Genomic DNA, 20,770 nt, shown 5'->3' with positions numbered 1-20,770 from the left:
TGTCAAACATGCTCACAATTTGTTTGCACAATTGTTAACTATCTGTGCAGTATGTAAGGTTCAAATTTGAGAGAAATCTCACAAAGTCAAAAGCTAGACATGCAAAAGAATTTTCAAGATAGTCGAACGATCCCATCCCTCACCGGCACACGACCTCAGGCTCAAAGTAGCGCGAGTGGCGTCCGTCGATGATGACGATTTCGTGGTGCTTGCCCAGGAAACACTCGAGCGCAGACTCGGGCGTCCGGGCAATGTTGCATCTGAAGCCGGCACGATCGCACGCCCACCATAACGCGTCGCTCTGGCTGTCCTCCTTGGCGAACACTAGCAAGACCTGCGATGGATAATTTAGTGGAGAATTGAAATTGTAATCTTGTGACAAACTACTGTACTACTGTAAAGTTCTGGAGAATAATGAATAATTCACAGATATAAAGAGGGCTATTTTTGTAAGAAATGTAAATTAAGTTTTGTCTTAATAGTAATAGGTGTAATGTTGAGAAATGAAGTTTGAAATTAAATTTCAGCACACTCAGGCTTTACTAAACAGTTCAACCCTTTTGAGGTTAATAACACATTACATTTACTCAGTTATTTTTATTCTAGTATTTCTTCAAGAAAAAATATATTTCTAAGAGTCGTTTTACCACGCCATACTTTTTACTTTACTTGATTTTTTGCCACAGTGTCTTTACTAGTTTCACCAATGAGACGTCGCAACAATAAGCACATGACTCCATTACACCAATCGTGCAAGACGTAACAAAAGAGTTACATGACCATACACAAACTTGCAGTCGGAATTCCTATGATTACGTCAGCCTGTTCAATCACATAGCGTCTTTAAAGCGCTGTAAAAAAGTAAACTATTTGACAGTCAACATCACTCGAAAGTGTGGATTTCAACCTTTTTCTTGGTTTTTATTTGGCACCAATAGAAAATCTGAGATAGGTTGATTTTAATTTCATTGTAGGAATTTTTTTCTCCACTAGAGGGCGCTCATGATCTTTGGATGGGTGATGTTTCATTACTGTAGCTGTGTAGCGTTTATTAGTCGGAATTCAATGATTTTTGAGTGTTTTTTGGGGGTGGGAGGCTAATATGGCCATGTAATCAGTTTTAGTACAGCATAATAATAACAGTTCATATAGATTGTGCTGAAAAATAAAAATATACCATTGTTTTCAAAAAACAATCAGACATTGTCCTCATTACTTCAGTATTCTTTTCACCGAATACTTTTTTACTTGTATTTGAATACCTTTTTTGGATGACTATTTTTACTTTTACAAGAGTAATATTATTTTAAAGTAATGTTGCGTTTACTTGAATGAAATTTTTGGCTGCTCTACCCACGAAGTAGTGGGTAGTAGTGGGTAGAGTACCCACTACCCACCTCGAAGTTCACCATTTCTGTAACAGTGCAGTCTCACCTGAATGGCCTCCTGGCTCACTCTCATGGGTCCAATACATTGTTCTTTAGAAGAAACCTGCCAGGAGAGAGACCAACATTAGTGAGAACAGCACATTAGTATATTTATATTATATACTGTATTCTAGAATTATCAAAAGGTTGATTAACTAAAGGTTAATTAACTAAAATGACTTTTCATAAGTGGAACAGTGTACACTCCTGAGCTCTACTTTTGTCTCATATGACCAGAGAACATTCTTCCAAAACATTTTTGGTTTTCTCAGGCAAGTTTTGGCAAACTCCAGGATGGCTTTTTTATGTCTCTGGGTCAGAAGCGGGCTCTTCCTGGGTATCCTACCATTAAGTCCCTTTTCATTCAGATGCCGACGGATAGTACGGGTTGACACTGTTGTACCCTCGGACTCCAGGACAGTTTGAACTTGTTTGGATGTTAGTCGAGGTTCTTTCAATTATTCTTTTCCGTCCACATCTAGGGAGGTTAGCCACAGTGCAATGGCCTTGACACTTATTGGTGAGACTGCGCACGGTAGCCACAGGAACATTCAGGTCTTTGGAGATGGACACATGCTTCCTCACAATTTTGCTTCTCTAGTCCTCAGACAGTTCTTTGGTCTCCTTTCGTTTCTCCATGTTTAATGTGGTACACACGAGGACATGGGACAGAGGTTAAGTCAACTTTAATCAATTTTAACTGGCTGCAAGTGTGATTTAGTTATTGCCACCACCTGTTATGTGCCAAAGGTAAGTAACAGGTGCTGTTAATTCATAGCTTCTCAATTATTTTCTGTTACGCCACCCCTAGGAAGATGTACACGTTTCGTGGACCCCCCCACACAACTCTCTACCGCCACTGTAATTTGTATCATTTGCCTATATATTATTGATATAAGTATACCTCTGCATAATATTGTGTCCTTTTTGATATTAAAGAAAAAATATATTGCTTAACTTACAATAAAGTATAGAAAAGACAAAGTGCATCACTTTGCCTGAATTAAAAAAAAAAAAAAAAAAGATAAAATAAAAAGTCATGCATTCACGGTACACTTTTTGACCATCAAATAGTAAAAAATAAATTTTAATAAAATCAATCAATAAATACTTATAAATTCAAATAACATTCAACCGTGAAAACAAAAAATAATCGATCAAATAACATTCAACCGTGAAAACAAAAAATAATCGAACAAAAACAACAGTGTCATTGGACAGTGGGACAGTTTTTATTTTTTCTATTTTGCACTGAGCAACTTGCTATGCCACCTTATATGATGCTAACAGTGCTCGCTGGTTTACTGATGTAACACTGCGAAACAAAGCGGGACGATTGTTGACAATATTCGGCACGTCTTGGCTGAAAAAAAATCAAGTGGCTTATCAACGTGAGTGGGGTCTAATGCTTATAAGTGACATCTTGTTTGATGTGGCTACCTGTTGTCCGTTGAAAACATTTTAGACACAGACTGGTCTTTTCTCGTCTCCCACTGTATTAAAAGTCAAAGCCAAACGCTACTTACGCTTAGTCATATTTCCTCGTCTTAGCTCGTCATATATACAGTGCTCGTTGCTGTGTGCTTGTGTTTTGTTAAAAAAATACTGTGAACACTTTGAAAATAATATTATTCTAGTATGGCAAAAAAGTATGTTCCCCGAGGTCACATGCGCCACCCCTGGCATCGCTCTGCTCCCCCCTAGGTGGGCCCGGACCACTATTTGAGAAGTACTAGCCTGGTACACCAGACTCAACGCTGTTCCAGCTATTGAGTCTGGCCACCATTCCCACGGAAACAATTTCCAGGGCGGAGCAAGCCACAGCAAACAGACAGCGGAGTGGACCAATCAGCGACGAGCAGACGTGACGTTGGTAAAATGGCGACGGCAGGACGAGGGACTTGCGCGCGGAAGTAAACATACGAAGAGAGCGGAGTTTATTCGACATGGCTAGCGCGAGACAGACTGTTGTCAATGACTCGTGTCGTGGATTTACCGTGGATTGGAACATATTCTCGGCTCTGCCGTTCACCATCTGTGTTGCTGAAGAGACGACTTTCGACGCGCAAGAGTGACGTTGCTCGTGAAGAATACGTCACGCAAATAAACGAATCTGATTTGACGACTGATTTTGTACCTGCTCGAAAGGCCGTTAATGGGATGGTTCCCAGACTATTTCTCTCAGTGTTTGAAAAATACAGGGAGAATAGTCTGGCAGAGCCAGGCTAGAGAAGTACTGTCTTAAATACACAAATTAGAGAAGCATCACATGATTTTTCAAAGGGTGCCAATTACAGATGTCCCGATCGATCGGCATCCCTATCAATCGGGTCCGATCACGTCATTTTCAAAGTATCGGAATCGGCAAAAAAATATCGGACATGCCTTTTTTAAATATATATATATTTTAATTAAATCGTTTTCCAATTGTATTAACATTACAGACAAAATGTCTTACACTCATCCAGAGTCTTTAGTTTTGGCTTAAAGTAGGGTTATCAAATTTATCACATTAACGGCAGTAATTAATTTTTTAAAATTAATCACGTTAAAGTATTTAACGCAATCAACGCATGCGCTGTACGACCCACTCACGCAATGTCGCGTTCAATCTATAATGGCGCCGTTTTACCTATACATAGAGCTAAAAGGCAGCGTAAAATGAGCAGAGTGAATTTGGCAGCCTATAGAGCCTTTTTTTAATTGGCTAAAGCCTTACAATCCCTCTCTCAACAATTAGAAATATTGTGGGAAGCAATGTGGGGAAGAAAGGTAGTAATTGATCTTTTTCTTAACACCCTATGTTATTTCCCAACGCACAAGATATATCAATTGGTGCCGCTTTGCACAGTCATGGTTGCACTTCCCATCATGCATTTGGGCAGAACAGTTAAATGGCTACAGTATCATTTACTGAAAGCTCAACAAATACACTAGATGGCAATATTTAGTCACAATATACAAAGTCACATTCATCCTTTAAAAATTGCAAGTCTTTCTATCCGTGGATCCGTCTCACAGAAAGAATGTTAATAATGTAAATGCCATCTTGAGGATTTATTGTCATAATAAACAAATACAGTACTTATGTACTGTATGTTGAATGTATATATTCGTCCGAGTTTTATTCATTTTTTCTTAATGCATTGCCAAAATGTATATGATCGGGAAAAATTATCGGGAAAGATTGGAATTGAAAAAAAAAGCAATCGGATCGGGAGATATCGGGATCGGCAGATACTCAAACTAAAACGATCGGGATCGGATCGGGAGCAAAAAAACATGATCGGAGCAACCCTAGTGCCAATACTTTTGTCTGGCCAATTTTTTGAGTTTTGTGTAACATGATAATGATTTAATTTTTTTCCCCATTCTCTTTTGTGTTTTTTCATTGCAAGCAAAATAAATGAAGATATTACTACCAAAACATTTGTAATTACAATCATTTTTTGGGAGAAATTGAGCATCATCTGACAAAATTGCAGGGGTGCCAATACTTTTGGCCAGAATGTATACTGTAGGTAGAGAAGCATATAATAGTAAAAAGTAAGATTTGTTAATCGTTGAGGTGACTAGCCTTAAAAATTTTTTTTATCTTTTTATTTTTTAAAAACTATCAAGGGAAAATACAATGAAATCGTCAGTGGTACAACGGCAACCCCCAAGTGCAACTGCTATAAACACACAGTTGTTTATTATTTCCAAGACACACTTGAACACGGAGAATTACCTTCGCGTTCCATCATTTTTCGCGAAAGAGTCGAGTTTTTTTGTTGTTGTTGTTGTTTTTAATCCAGTGGTTGCTGTAGAACGAATGATTGAAAGTGGCTCTTGAGATGAACACTATTTCAAGAAAGATGTTGGCAACACCAGCAGAACACTGCAGCGCTTATGTCTTTTAGTCAAGCGACACTTTGTGAAGCAACCTGATGAAAAAAAGGCTCGTGGTTCTCATGACGTCCCGTCTTCAAATAAATAACTGATTGAGTCATTATAATGTACAAGAGAAGCTGTGAGGTTGTTACATTCAGAATGTAACTAATGGTATTATCCTTTGTCCTACTGTTTTTTGTGGAAACACACAGTTTATCCCTTGATGAAGCTTCACTGAACTATTGTGAGCTTTGTTCATTTTTGGATCCAAAACACATAATAACGGATCAGTTTATTGGGTCAACATGTCCTCTAATTTGATGGCAACTCAGGCCAGACACGTGCACTTTTTTTTAACTGTCTATTAATAGGCAATATCTGAATCTTAACATTTCCATTTCATGTTTTTGATTCGTTGACATGAATGCGCTGATTAGCTGATTAAAAAGAGAAAAAAATCAGAAGTTACGGCAGTGTAGTGAACCAACCCTCAAGAGACAACATGAAAACTAGAAACTAGAAAATAAGTATGATAAAGCATATTTATAGTTTGGCTTCACTGTGACTAGGGTAGGACACGAGGAAAGATTAGCGATTATTATCTGAAACCAAGTTGTGGTTATATGCCTCTTCAGGTTTGTTTGTTTGTTTGTTTGTTTTTAGAGAAAAACAAAACCATGCTGATATTGTTAGCTATCTTACGGTACTAGTAACACTTTTATAGACAAATGATACGATGAACCCTTTCATGAAGAGTGGTCACTGCAGTTGACAGCTTTTCAAAAGTTGACACTTACACTGAGGGAGACCCAGCTTTCTCACACTGAGCCCTACATTATGCTGCAAAATTTGTTAAAAGTCTTCAGACTTCATAATGCCATGCACACAGTCGAGCAGGCCAGTACCAGAGGCAGCAAAGCAACCCCAAAACATGAGGGAACCGCCATATTTGACTGTGGGGACAGCAATTGAGCTGCTTGACTGGACGCTGAGTTATTGTAAACCCAGATTGTTGATTGTGTTATTGTACAGTTTGTGGCCTTGTGATGTATGTAACTGTACCGTGTCTGATTGTGCGTCTTTAGTTGTATGGGGGACGGGAAACTGATAAGCATATGCTTCCTCCCGTCTGCCTTTGTCTTCTTCTTCGGTTCCTTCGGGCAAATCATATCACATTTTGTAATTGTCAATGATTGTCAATGATACCGATGATGATGACAATAAATATTTCATTCATTCATTCTTTTCTTTGAAGGCCTAGTTTTTTTTCCTGTAAACTATGTTGATGCCTTTTCCCAAAAAGCCTTACTTTTGTCTCATCTGACCAGAGAACATTCTTCCAAAACGTTTTGGGTTTTCTCAGGTAAGTTTTGGCAAACTCTAACCTGGCTTCTTTATGTCTTTGGGTCAAAAGTGGGGTTTTCCTGGGTATTCTACCATAGAGTCCCTTTTCATTCAGACACCAACAGATAGTACAGGTTGACAGTGTTGTACCCTCGGACTGCAGGACAGCTTGTTTGGATGTTAGTCGAGGTTCTTTATCCACCATCCGGACAATCTTTCGTTGAGATCTCTCGTCAAGTTTTCTTTTCCGTCCACATCTAGGGAGGTTAGCCACAGTGCCATGGGCTTTACACTTACTGTAACTTTTTAAAGACGAGCAACATTGCTGACTTTTGAGGGTTTGTCACTTTTTTACTCGCGTCTGCCACCTCCAGCCTAAAGCGTAACTGCAGCTCGTGCATTACGAGCATGCTTGTATGCGCACGGACATAAAGCAACAAATTTTGGCCCATCAAATCAGCACCAGAAATGTAATAACAGTTAGAAGCAGGTTCTAAGTGGGTTGGAAAAGTGTTTTTGCCAAGTGAAGGCGAGTCGGAGGCTTGGTGAAACGGCTCTGGAGACGCACGTGGATGTGCACAGGCGCGGGTTCACCGAAAGTGGTTGACACTAACATGCTCTATTGAAGGTAAGAACAAGGGCTTTTTGGGGCCATCTCAGTTAAAATGTCAGGGTTCTGTATACCCACAGTGCCTTGGTGGCGCAACTTAACTCTAAAAATTCCGTATAGTCCCTTTAACAAGCCAGAGCTGCAAATACGTTGCCTCATGTAGTTACTACTTTGCACCAAAGGATGGCAGACTTCTGCCATCATATTTGCAGCTCTGGCTTTTTATAGTCAACAACGTTGCTTGTTGCAATTTTGTGACTTTGGCACTTAAAGAGTTAAGACCTTTATAAAGCAAGTGAATTTTTTAGGTCATTCAAAAAAATTAATTTTTTACATTAAAGATTTCTAATCATTTAGAGGCTAAGTAACTATTTTAGGTCATTAAAAATTTTAAATATTAAAAATTAGTAAGTATACAGGTAGTCCCCGGGGTACGACGTGCCCGACTTATTTGATTTCGACTTTACAAGGCCAGTGTCTCGTCCACCATTTTGTCTCCAATCGTTTTTTTTTTTTTTTTTTTTTTAGTCGTGTAAACAATACCTTGTCATACCTCACAGTATCTTATTGTTTTTTATTTTTTACTTTATTTTACTAACTCATTCACTCCCAGCAATTTTCACTGGAGCAAGGCCCTTCGCTCCTGGCCGTTTTACAGGATTTTGGCTGATTTTGCAAGGCCCACAGAAAATTCTGTTCTATTGCTATATAAACATGGAACCCACCAAAAGAAAGATTAAACTCTTTTCTTTCAGCAGAAAAAAAAAATGTGTTCATATCTTTTTCCATTCTTTAGAAATCAGCATTAGAAATTAGCTTAGAGTAATTTTTCAATTTCTGAAGAAAAAAACGGAGATATTGAGCTTTTGTGAAAGCATACATTTCAAACTTAACTTTGATTTATACACAGCTATTTTTTGCTTTAGTTACATCCCAAACATCTGAATAATGTTTTCCTTTTACAAAATAAGATAAACAGCAAGACAAATAGAACTTTTGATAGCAAAGTAACAATTTATTTACACATAACTAACCGAAAGATGACGCTGTTCTGGTCACGACAACCGGTTAAACTTTTCCCTCATCGCCATCTGTCTCATGAAGATGAATTTTTTTGAGTGTCTGCGGGCTCTGCTCACGAGCAGCACGGACTCAAAGGCATCATCCGCTGCATTAGTGGTCCTGGTCGTTCTGCTCGGTTGTCCGCCGCCTGGCATCCATTCGGTCTTCTTCCGCTGGCGCCGGGTCGTGGGGCTTGGCCGTTCGTTGCCGTTGAATCGGGTTGCGCGGCTTACTAAATGCACTACTGCCCTCCAGTGGCCAGTTTTATTGCTTTCAAATGGATTTTCTGCCTCGTGCTTTGGAATTAAATTGAATCAAAACCCAGAGATGTCTTTGTTGAAAACAAAAGAAAACAAACAAACAAAAAAAAACGTAGAAGACGTATAAATACGTCTTTGGGACACTGAAACAATTAAAAATAGGATGTATTTATATGTTTTTGGGAGCAAATGAGTTAATAGGACCTTTCTGCCCTTTGTCGAATTGTGTATTGATTATAATGTTGACTTTTCTTTTGTGATGCATGCCTTTTTTGCGGCGCAGAAGCGTAGAACTGGTAGTACTTCCACTTGCGAGTAAGAGCACATGCACACACAAAGAAGAGCACAATTCCTCCCACGAAGGAGTCGCTCACCCGAGTGAGAGAGTGAGGGGAAAGATTACAGTTTAGCTCGCTGTCAAGCTAGGACATAGCTTCAACGTCTTGGCGAGGACAGTACAATGTCGTATAGTACATGTTTTTGGATAGTTATTTTGAGATTTAGGGGTACTCAAAGGGTTAATTGTGATTTATGCGGAAATTTGTGTTATGCCGCCAGCGTAGAAACGGAACTCGTTCGTAACCCAGGGATTACCTGTGTATGTATATATTAGGGCTGTCAAAATTATCGCGTTAACGGGCGGTAATTAATTTTTTAAATTAATCTCGTTAAAGTATTTGACGCAATCAACGCACAAATGCCCCTCTCAAACAGATTAAAATGACAGGACAGTGAAATGTGTACCTGTTGTGTTTTACAGAGTTTTGTCGCCCTCTGCTGGCGCTTGGGTGCGACTGATTTTATAGGCTTCAGCACCCATGAGCATTGTGTAAGTAATTACTGACATCAACAATGGCGGGCTACTAGTTTATTTTTTGATTGAAAATTTTACACATTTTATTAAAATGAAAACATTAAGAGGGGTTTTAATATAAAATTTCTATAACTTGTACTAACATTTACCTTTTAAGAACTACAAGTCTTTCTTTCCATAGATCGCTTTAACAGAATGTTAATAATGGTAATGCCATCTTGTTGATTTATTGTTATAATAAACAAATACAGTACTTATGTACAGTATATTGAATGTCTTGTGTCTTATCTTTCCAATCCAACATTAATTTACAGAGAAATATGGCATATATTATAGATGGTTTGAATTGCGATTAATTGCGATTACTTACGATTAATTAATTTTTAAGCTGTAATTAACTCTATTAAAATTTTAATCATTTGACACCCCTAGTATATATGTATATAAATGTGAATTTTTTGAATTACCAGTAATTATAGTATTTTTTGGTACTATTTTGTGTATAATTATAAATAACTATATAAATTAATAAAATGTTAATGAAAAAAATACACACTGCTCACTGCACAAAATAACACTCTAAAGTTTTTTTTTTTTTTTTTAATAGCATTTACCTCATTGCAGGTCATTGACCGCGATAAACATCCAATTCATCTAAACCGAGGAGACTGGCTGTGAATGCTCATGTTTCTCTGCCATTGACGGTTCGAGACGTCCATTCCATTCTGACTGGGACATTCACTTGCCCTCTCCCAGTCAAAATGGAGTGAACGTCTGGCAAGGTCACTGGCAGCCAATAAGTCAAATGCATGCCCTGAAAGTATGAATCTAAGGGCTAGAATTTGGGGGTTCGGGCACAGCAAGTTAAAGTAAATTGGAGTTAGAGTCAAACGCACATTGTTGACAAACTTTGCAACATCTCCATCTTACTGACCTGCAGTTGTAAATGAACTTGCTCATGGCGTCAGCGCCTTCATGTGACTCACACACTCACTGACCAGAGGGGTAAACAAACTGCTTGCACATACAAACATGCACACAATAACACTCACCCGCAAATACACACAGGAGCATGATCAACACCGTGGCAGATTGTAAAGGTCCTGCAGGGGGGTAAGGACTTGAAGTGCTAGTCTCAAATATTGAATGGTATCATTGATCATTACTCTGGAGCAGCAGCTGATTCGCCAACCACACACACGCTCGTGACACAGTGCTACATGCAAAGTTTAAAACAATCTTGTGTTCGTCTGCTGCCACTTTTTTGCATCCTGGTTTATTTCTAAATTTGGTTGGTTCCCAATGCTGACTTTTGTCCAGCTGATGAACTTGGTTAGTCGCATGAAATACACATATTTTACTTTAGCAAAATCTCACGGAACAACACTCCGAAAATTTAGTAGTGATCTAAAATATGCATGACCTATCATCTTTGATCTGTTATCGAGATTTGAGATAATCGCAGTGTTGTTAGCCTCGAGCATATTTGAACACAAAAGATGGAGCAACATAAATATACAGGAAACATATACTGTACTATACCACAATCATTTATCTGGTCATTATTTTATTTGTTTGTATTAAAGCAAGTTAAAAACTTTCAGTTATCAGGAATTTGGGCGACGCTAATGGACAAAAGCGGCAATGTTTTGCCTAACGGAATATTAGAAGTGCCGTAAAATCCTGGACTCTTGGTTGCCTGCAGTTGGACTGAACAAAATTTGTGTTTCGAGTGGCTGTGCGAAGGATGACTAGCGATGAGTTAATGAATCTAATTGTGGCAGAACAATATCATATGACAATGTAACGAATTGGGAAAGTGAGGTATACTGTAAAGCTATGGAGGTAGATTTGTGTCTTTATTATTCAACCAAAAAAAAAGTTGCTTCAATCAAAAAAAGTTGCTTCAATCAAAATATATATTTTCAATTGAAGAAAAAGTCACTTAATGAAAAAAAAAATTTGTTTGAATGCAAAAATAAATTTGAAACTCAAAAAAAAAAAAAAATGTATCTGAAAACGTTTTCTTTGATTGATTTTTAAATTTTTTTTTTATTTAAGTCAAGTTTTTTTGATTGGAATGGAAAAACTTTTTTGATTGACGTAATGTAGTTTTGCGTTTGGACCACATTTTGGCTAGGACATTTGTATCTTTATTATTCAATCAAAAAATAAGTTGCTTCATACAAAAAAATATATATTTTGAAAAGAAAAATCAATTCAATCAAAAAAAAAAAAAAAATTTCAATTGTAGAAAAAAGGTTTTTGAACGTGAAAAAATATTTGAGACTTAGAAACTCGCATTTGAACAATTAATTTTTCATTGAAACTGTTTTAACTGTCTTTAATTGAAGCAATCCTTTTTGTGTTTGAGCAATATTATGGGTAGGACATTGGTGTCTAAATCATTCACTCCCAATAAAAGTTGCTTCAATAAAAAAAATATATTTTTAATCGAAGAAAAAAAAAGTCATTTGCAAAAATGATCTTTTTTTGAAAATATTTTTTTTATTTGAAATATATATATATATTTTTTATATATTTTTATATTTAATTTTTAAAAAAATTAATTTTATTGAAGTGTCACTTTTTTGACAAGCAAAAAGTTTTAAACTCTTTTTTTTTTGGGGAAAAAGTTTTGAAGGTACTTTTTTTCGATTGAATCATTTTGGCACAAAGATCCAACTTCACCGCTACTTCTGACATGTTTGAGTGGCAGGTGACTATGCCAATGGCATAAAAGCATGAAGAAAGAATAATGGCCACCAAGGCTCAATCCAGCCATGGACTCTGCTCGAGTCCAAGCCGAAAATAGGGCACCAGTACGGGGGTGTGACATCGGGATCTCACCGGAGTGTCACGAAATCTGCCTATTACAACCTAATAAAAATAGCCAGAATTAAGAATTTGTCCAAGCAAGACATGGAAAAACTTATCCACGTCATGCCTTGAGTTGAGTTTTGTTAGGATTTTTCCCTAGTGTTTCTTGTCCATGTGATCACCCATTGATTTCACCTGTTGTGCCTTGTGTCTTGACCAATCCTCTTCCTCATGTATCAGCCACTTTTGTCTCGTTAACCCATGTCTGTATTTAAGTTCCCCATGTACTGTCTGTTCTTGTTCGGTCGTTTTCTATCCTGTCGAGTTCATGTCTTTCCGTAGCCGTAGGTTCCCAAGTAAGATACGATTCCTGGTCTTTTGTTTGATCCCCACTGCTTTTGTTTTTTGTTACCAGGTCATTAAATCGTTTTTGAGATCACCACCTTGCATCGCCTCCAGTTTCCCTGCATTTGGGTCCTTCATGCCCATGCCACAAAGTGACAATCCATGCATTCATCATCATACAGGTCTTAACAAAAAATCAGTCAGCAAAATGCAGATAATACAGAATGCTGATGCCAGAGTCCCTACAAATTCCACATTACACTAGTTATGAAATGGTTACACTGGCTTCCTGTGAGTCAAAGGGTCGACTGAAATATGACAAAACATTAAATGGCCTTGGACCAAAATGTATGCCTGATTTATTTGACCCCTATGAAGAATCTAGACGGATCTAAGTATCTAGACTCATCTGGAACTGGTCTGCTATGTGTTCCATGAACAAGAATAAAGCGGGGTGAGGTAGCATCCAGTCACCTCTGGAACAAGTTACCTGAAGGTCTGAAGTATGCTCAAAACATTAGCTCCTTTAAATCGGGGCTAAAAACGCTATTGTTTACTGCAGCGTATTCATAACTGCACATATACTGTAGTTCCGATTTCAGTTCTATCTATGTATGTATAGATCTATTTTGACCTGTATTTGTCATTTTATTTATGATTTGGGATTTTTATGTGATGTAAATCATAAAACACTTTGAATTACCGTTATTTCTAAATTTTATCAATATGTATGTGTATTTAAACTGATTTGAATTGATTTATATATATTTACTGTATATATAGTCGTCAATAACAATTTTGTATGGCATGAGTAGTTTGAAGTCAGGGTCACCTTAGATGTGTTATGTTACTAGAGCAAATATATACTTCTGTCAGGCACTGTTGTGCAAAATAAACATTTTTTTTTTCCTAAAAATTTTTTTCTCAGATTTTCTGAAAATTAACACATTTTCTAATCTTTCATTCCGTAGTCTTCATATATACTTAAAAACTGGTATGTCTGCCTTTCCTCATACTGTTTTTTAAATCTGGGCCTGTCATATAAACATTACAAATCTAACACTTAACTCAGACTGCATTCCCTGCTATGACTCTAAACAGGACAAGTGGCGTGGAAAAGTCTTCCAAGGGGCAGAACAAAATAGAATTAATAGAAAAGCCGCAGTGAAGCTTCACAAAGCTTCCTCGATATGGTTCATCAACGATGAAAATCTGATGATGTGATCATCTGCTGCTGCTCAGTTTCCTAACATAAGCCAGCTATGCATCTCTGGGGGTTTCCAGAAATATATTCAATAACAAGTTTGGGTTCATTGCCGGTTTCATATTTTCATTTGCATAATAGGGGTGTAAATTGCCGATTTCGTGATGATACAATATTTTATCGGTTCTTTGGAAGATAAGATATTTGATAGACACATTGGTTTCCTTATTTTCACGACCATAGGGCGCACCTTAAAGTCAGAATTTTTCTCCAAAATGGACAGTGCGCCTAATAATGTGGTTAGGCATGTGCTGGTTACCGGTTTCAAGGTATACCGTGGTATGAAAACGTTACGGTTTCAAAACCACTAAAAATTTCCCCTCATAGTGTAGTTAGGTATTAGCCATTTTTTAGGTCCCAAAATGTAGCAAGAAATCCGTGGCTTGAAGCGGCAGTGCTCACCCATCCTCCTCCAGTTGTAGCTCTGTCCTGTGTCTGTCAGTGACACGACACCTGAACTCTTCCCCCCGCAAAAATAGAAAAAGTTGCTAGTAAGGGAGTACTTTGGCTATCGAAAAGAAACAGAAGGCCGAGGCTTAGGGGAGGAAGGTCAGCCGACGTGCGGGCAACACCTTCAACATGATTTTTACTTTACGTGGGCATCAACCGTTACTTTACACAAATTTTAGGGTAAGTAAACGCTGTCATGAACGCTAGCATGCCAGACGGCTAATTAGTTTACCCTCTACCATTAGCCTACTTTTGTAAAGTGTTTCGCCTTTGTAAAAATCTGCCAATTTGCAAATATGTTATGAAAAATTATAAAAATCTTGTTGAATGGATTTTTTTAACCCATACATCTCAAAATAACACATTTTAGAGCAATAATTGCAATACCGTGATACCGTGAAATTTTTTGCTTAAGGTTATCATACAGTCAAAAATCTCATACCGGCACATGCCTAAATGTGGTGCACCTAATGTGTGGACTGAGTATTAAAACGTGTCTGTCTGACAATGCAATTTTTGAAAAGGCGAACATAAGTGAGAGCCACATGAGAACCTTAAAGGCAGAAGGTTGTGTGCCCCCAGTGGCATCTGATGAACTCGAAGCTTGTTGGGAGATTTGATAAAGGAACTCCAACCGCTGGACATCGGTGTAAACCGCGTGTTCAAAGTCATACTGCAAGTGGCGTGGGACCACTGGATGACGGATAGCGAACACAGATTTACAAAGACTGGAAAGCAGCGAGGGGCGAGTTACGCCACAATTGGAATGGATTGTGGATGCTTGGTGTCTGTTTGCACTGCTGTTCGTGCTTTCGCCAACGCCTGCATCATTTCTGAGGAGGACAAGGACACTGACTCTGACAACGATGAGAAGGACCCTGCCATGATTGATGGAGACCTAGCTCAGCTGTTCAATACGGATATAAATGAATGGGAAATTTGGACGTCCATGGCCGTCAATGGCGGCACCCATCATAAGCGTCAATGGAATTGGGGAAGTTTGGGGGACATGTCCTATCAATAGCTAGTCATTTTCTGTGGATTTGGGGAAAAAAAAAATTCCCATTGAAAATGAATTGGAAAAAATTTGGACGTCCATTGACGTCAATGGTATCAACTTACATAGGCGTCAATGGAATCCAAGTAAATTGGCATCAATAGAATGAAAAAACATAATTAAATGCCATTAGAAATGAATGAGAAATTTGGACGTCCATGGACGTCAATGGCATCACCCTCCATAAGCGTCAATGGAATTGGGGAAGTTTGGGGAACATGTCCTATTGATATCTGCTCATTTTCTGTTGATTTGGGGAAGAAAAAAAAAAATTCCCATTGAAAATGAATGGGGGAAAATTTGGACAGAAGAGGAGGACTTTGATGGATTTGTGGATTGATTAAGATTGATGTAAGTACTTTTTAAAAATTCTTTAATAAACTACAATTGAACTCAGCTTTGCTCCCGCTGCCTTTAACAACAACAACAAATTAGCGCACAAGCTAGCGCACATGCTAGCGTATGTTTTTCATGCGCCCGATAATGCGGTGCACCTTGTGTGTGTTCTAAATACAAAAATATTACCCGAATATAAGCCGGTGCCTTTTAATACGGTGCGACCTTTGGTCACGAAAATATAATATAGTACATTTCACGTAACGGAATGAAAATGGATTTTTTAAAATGTACAAAAATAGTCACTTTCTCAAAACGGGTTAAAGGTCTTAAGTTAGGGGTGGAGCTTAGAGGGGTGCTGGGAGTGCGACCGCACCCGCGCCTTTAAGGAGCCCAGTTTGCGAGTGTAACGTGAGCGTGGTTGGGCGAGGGGAGAGTCACACAGATAGGTAAGATGATGTGTGGAGCTGTAATATAGCTTTAAAATATCTCTTCCAACCGCTTAGCCTGTTGTCTGGAGGGGCCCGCAAAAAAATTCCACTTGCATTCCACTCACACACACACACGGGACGATCGTCTTAAGGAGCCTGCGAAAGTGTGGTGGGGCCCAAAATGTCCACTAGAATCCCACTGTTGGACTTGTCCACTCGGGAGGTCCTGTTTATGCTCGTCGGACCCGGACCCTGGTTACATTTGATCCGCCATTGTCATAAGTGTCAACTTTTGAATAGCTGTCCACTGAAAGGGTTCAAAATAACATTTATTTAAAAAAAAAAAAAAAAAATGTCTATCAATGGCCAATTGAAAATGGAAATAACGACTAAATCAGCACGACCATCCCAAGTGGGAGTGGGAACCTGTTGGTACCTCACGATACGATACGAGTTGCGATACAAAGCTCACGATAACGGTGATCTGACGATACAGCGATACAACGATTTTCGATACATTGGTTTGGAAATCATTCTAGCATATTCTACAAAAACCTAATAAACAGAAAAACAAGCTTCTGCTGTGAATTGGAATGAGTTTATCACTAGTAGACGTCCAATCCATTTGAATTGGGAGGGTGGCAGCGAATCCCTCCCACTTGAAACATATTAAACGTCTATGGCCGTCAGTGACAGCCAATGCCAGGCAATGAGTAATTTTGGGCCATTTAACTAATTTGCTCCCAAAAACGTATAAATACGTTCTATTTATAATTGTTTCAGTGTCCCAAAGACGTATTTATACGTCTTTTACGTTTTTTTCTTTTTTTCAAAAAAGTCATCTCTGGGTTCTGATTCAATTTAGCTCCAAAGCACAAAGCTGAAAATCCATTTTAAAGCAATAAAACTGGCCAATGGAGGGCAGTAGCCCATTTGGTAAGACCCGCAGCCCTGATTCGACGGCAACGAACGGCCAAGCCACACGGCCGGGCGCCGGCGGAAGACGACCGAATGGATGCCAGGCGGCGGACGACCGAGCAGAACAACCGGTAGGACGCCCGGGATGCCAGGCGCTGGATGACCGAGCAGAACCACCGGGACCACTAGTGCAGCGGACAATGTCTTTGAGTCCGTGCTGCTCGCAAGCAGAGCCCGCAGAGACTTTAAAAAATTCATCTTTATGAGACAGGCGGCGATGAAGGAAAACTTTAACCGACTGTCGCGACCAGAACAGCGTCATCTTTCAGTTAGTTATGTGTAAATAAGTTGTTACTTTGCTATCAAAAGCTCTATTTGTCTTGTTTTTTTATCTTATTTTGTAAAAGGAACACATTATTCAGATATTTGGGACGTAACTAAAGCAAAAAATAGCTGTATAAGTCAAAGTTATGTTTGAAATGTATGCTTTCACAAAAGCTCAATTTCTCCATTTTTTTCATCAGAAATTGGAAAATTGCTCAAACTAAACTATTTTCTAATGCTGATTTCTAAAGAATGGAAAAAGATACGAACTAACTTTTTTTTTTCTGCTGTGAGAGTAATCTTTCTTTTGGTGGGTTCCATGTTTATATAGCAATAGAACAGAATTTTCGGCTGGGCCTTGCAAAATCAGTCAAAATCCAGTAAAACGAGCGAAGGGCCTTGCTCCGGTGAAAATGGCTGGGACTGAATGAGTTAATGTCATTTACCTGTTGATTTTCAGTTACTTCCTGTTGATTTGGGGGTATTTTATGGGTCACTTGCTGTTTATTTTGCGTTACAGAACAGGAAGTGACCTGGGAATCACCCAAATGAATAGGCAGTGACTCAAACTCAACAGCAAATGAACTGTAATTTTTTTTTTTTTTTTGGACACCTTTTTAAAACGATATCTTGATTCTTGACAGGAGCATATCGATGACCTTTTGGGATACAAAGTATCACGATATATCACCATTTCGATATTTTGTCACACCCCTAATCCCAAAACTGAATGAGAGGCTGTGCATCCATGAGCAATGCGACTCAATTTGTGACGTCACATGGGTCCAAGTGCTGCTGGCCCTCTGCAGCTCATAAACAAACACACATACACACAGAGGCCTGCTCACGTGCGCTCGGCCGCCTGGCGGTTACCTTGACACCGGCGTCGCTGGTCTGCGTCTCGGCCTCGATGAGGACGTGCGCGCCTCCTCCTCCTCCGCCGGTGTCCCTCCGTTCCCGGTGGGAGTTGAAGCTCGAGTGTCGGCTCTGATAGGCGATGACGGACGGGATGGCATCGGCCGCGTCGGTCTTGATAAAGAGGCCGTGCAACGCTGCTCCTCCGCCGCCGCCCCCTTGCGAGATGGTGGTGGTGGTCTGGTGCGGCGAGTTGGACTCGTCCGAGTCGCGGCAGTAGATGACGCCGCTCTGCGAGACGTGGATGCTGGGTGCGCAGCCCATGCCGCCCCCCGCCGAGTCACAGTCCTCCTCCTCTGCTAGGGTAGCGTGCTGGATGTCATCTTTGCTATCCGGAACGGTGGCTCTGCTACGCTGTGTGAATGAATGGAGCGGCACCTGAACGCATCACAACCTCCGCGTCTGCTGTAACATGTAGAGCTCGTCGGGAGGAACTCACTTGATGTGACATTAGTTATTCCCCCCTTCAATATCCCACCCACTCATAATATGACATAACACCCCCCTTACCAACCCACAATTGCCACACATGACTAAAAGTCACGTAGTTTTGCTTCACGGCTTGTTGAATTAACAAAGCTAATAAAACATAAAACACCAAATCAGGCATATGAGGTGCCCCTGGGCAATGTGCTACGCCCCATTAAAAAGCAGGAACACTAGTTAACAACAATAATATTGAGTTTATTACTTTAGCTGGAGGCTTTTATTTATTTAGTCATTTATTTTAAACAAATGTTACAACTATATGAATATTTTTCTACTGTCTGTCTGCACATGTTGCTACGATTTCGGTTGGTTGTTGAAAAGTTAGCGGTGTTTGTTTCATGAGCTTTCTCATTAGTTGTTAAGTGAAGTTAGCAGACAGTGATAATTTATACCGTAATTTTTTTGTGTGTGTGCTTGAGGTTGGAAAAGTATTTTGACTGAGCAAATGGTAATAAGAACTTGAAAATGCTGACTGTACTTGTTTTTGACAGGTTGTTCATGTGACTCTTAGTGTGTTAATCCATTTAGCCCCTTCTAGTGGTCAATTAATGCATTGCATGTGTCTACTGTAAAATTTTCATCCTTCATGAGGAAATATTGGGCTCGAGTTTAATATCACAAAAACGTGTGACACAGTATGTAATGTAATATTCCAATTTTTGTAATATAATTGAGTTGTGGGATGAATGTCCATACACAAAATATTTTTTAAAATACATATAATATTAAAAAATAACTAAATCAGGGGTGGCCAACCCTGGTCCTCGAGAGCCGCAGTCCAGCTTGTTTTCCATGTCTCCCTCCTTTAACACACCTGAATCAAATTATCAAGATTGTTATCAGGCAACTGCAGAGCTTGCTGATCATTTGATTCAGGTGTGTTAAAGAAGGGAGACATGGAAAACAAGCTGGATTGCGGCTGTCGAGGACCAGGGTTGGCCACCACTGAACTAAATTTAAATTATAGTTAGAAATGAACATTTATTTCCTCATCAGCAAAAACGAACTTGATTCCATGTTTCATGTGTAATTTGTGGTTCATTTCTTCATCCCGTTAAAAAAATGACATTTTGTAATGACTATAATATTTATTATCCATCCATCCTTTAGTGCTTAGTCCGGGGTCGGGTTGCGGGGGCAGCAGCTTTAGCAGGGAAGTCCAGACTTCCCTCTCCCCAGCCACTTCAACCAGCTCCTCCGGCGGGATCCCAAAGTGTTCCCAGGCCAGCCGAGAGACACAGTCTCTAGCATGTCCCACCTCCTGCCGGTGGGACATGCCCGAAACATCTCTTCAGGGAAGCGTCCAGGAGGCATCCCAACCAGATACATAGGCCACCTCAACTAGCTCCTCTCAACGCGGAGGAGTAGCGGCTCGACACAGAGTTCCTCTGGGATCACAGAGCTTTTCCCCCATCTAGAGCCCGGAGACCCTGCGAAGAAATCTCATTTCGGCCGCTTATATCCGGGATCTAGTCCTTTCAGTCAAGACCAACAGCTCATGACCATAGGTGAGGGTAGGAACGTAGATTGACTGGTAAATCAAGAGCTTCGCCTTTCCGCTCAGCTCCTTCTTCACCACTACGGACCGGTTCAGAGTCTGCATCACTCCAGACGCTGCAACGATCTGCCTGTCGATCTCCAGCTCCTTCCAACTATCACTCGTGAACAGGGCCGGCCTAGCCTATACGCAGACAATGCAGCTACTTAGGGCCCCTGACCACTAGGGGGCCCCCAATCTGGCAATTGTTCAATTTATATTCTATTTTGTTTACTACAGTTTGCTTTATTTGACTTTTGTGAGTTTGATACTTTATTTCAAGCTTAAAAAATAAAAGTTCTTCCTTAACTTCTTTCTCTTCCCTCTTTTAGAAAAAGGTTTGGCGCTATCTACTGTAAGTACTGACAATCATTTGGGGTGAGAAGTTTTGAAGTATGCAGTGCAACAAAATCAGATGAATATACAAAATATGGACGTATGGGTTGGATTGCCTGTATGGGTTTCACAGTACACTGTGTTGAAATGGTGTGCCA

The 20,770-nt window shown here is 39.5% G+C and overlaps 1 protein-coding gene across 1 annotated transcript in view; it reads right to left on the bottom strand.

The window, feature by feature from the left end:
- Positions 1 to 18,700, bottom strand: part of pde8b (phosphodiesterase 8B) — a 43,481-nt gene extending 24,781 nt beyond the window's left edge. Inside the window, exons 1-3 of the mRNA XM_057818582.1 lie at positions 18,209 to 18,700; positions 1,435 to 1,491; positions 144 to 334 (exon numbers count right to left, since the gene is read on the bottom strand). Of these exons, the coding sequence (XP_057674565.1) occupies positions 144 to 334; positions 1,435 to 1,491; positions 18,209 to 18,514 (554 nt within the window). The 5' untranslated portion in view covers positions 18,515 to 18,700. The remainder of the gene's footprint in view (positions 1 to 143; positions 335 to 1,434; positions 1,492 to 18,208) is intronic.
- Between the last annotated feature and the right edge of the window lie 2,070 nt (positions 18,701 to 20,770).

Source organism: Corythoichthys intestinalis, chromosome 17 (genome assembly GCF_030265065.1).
Source record: "Corythoichthys intestinalis isolate RoL2023-P3 chromosome 17, ASM3026506v1, whole genome shotgun sequence".
In the NCBI taxonomy this organism is placed as follows: Eukaryota; Metazoa; Chordata; class Actinopteri; order Syngnathiformes; family Syngnathidae; genus Corythoichthys; species Corythoichthys intestinalis.
The sequence above is the reverse complement of the archived record's forward strand: the minus strand, read 5'-3'. Positions and strand labels throughout refer to the sequence as shown.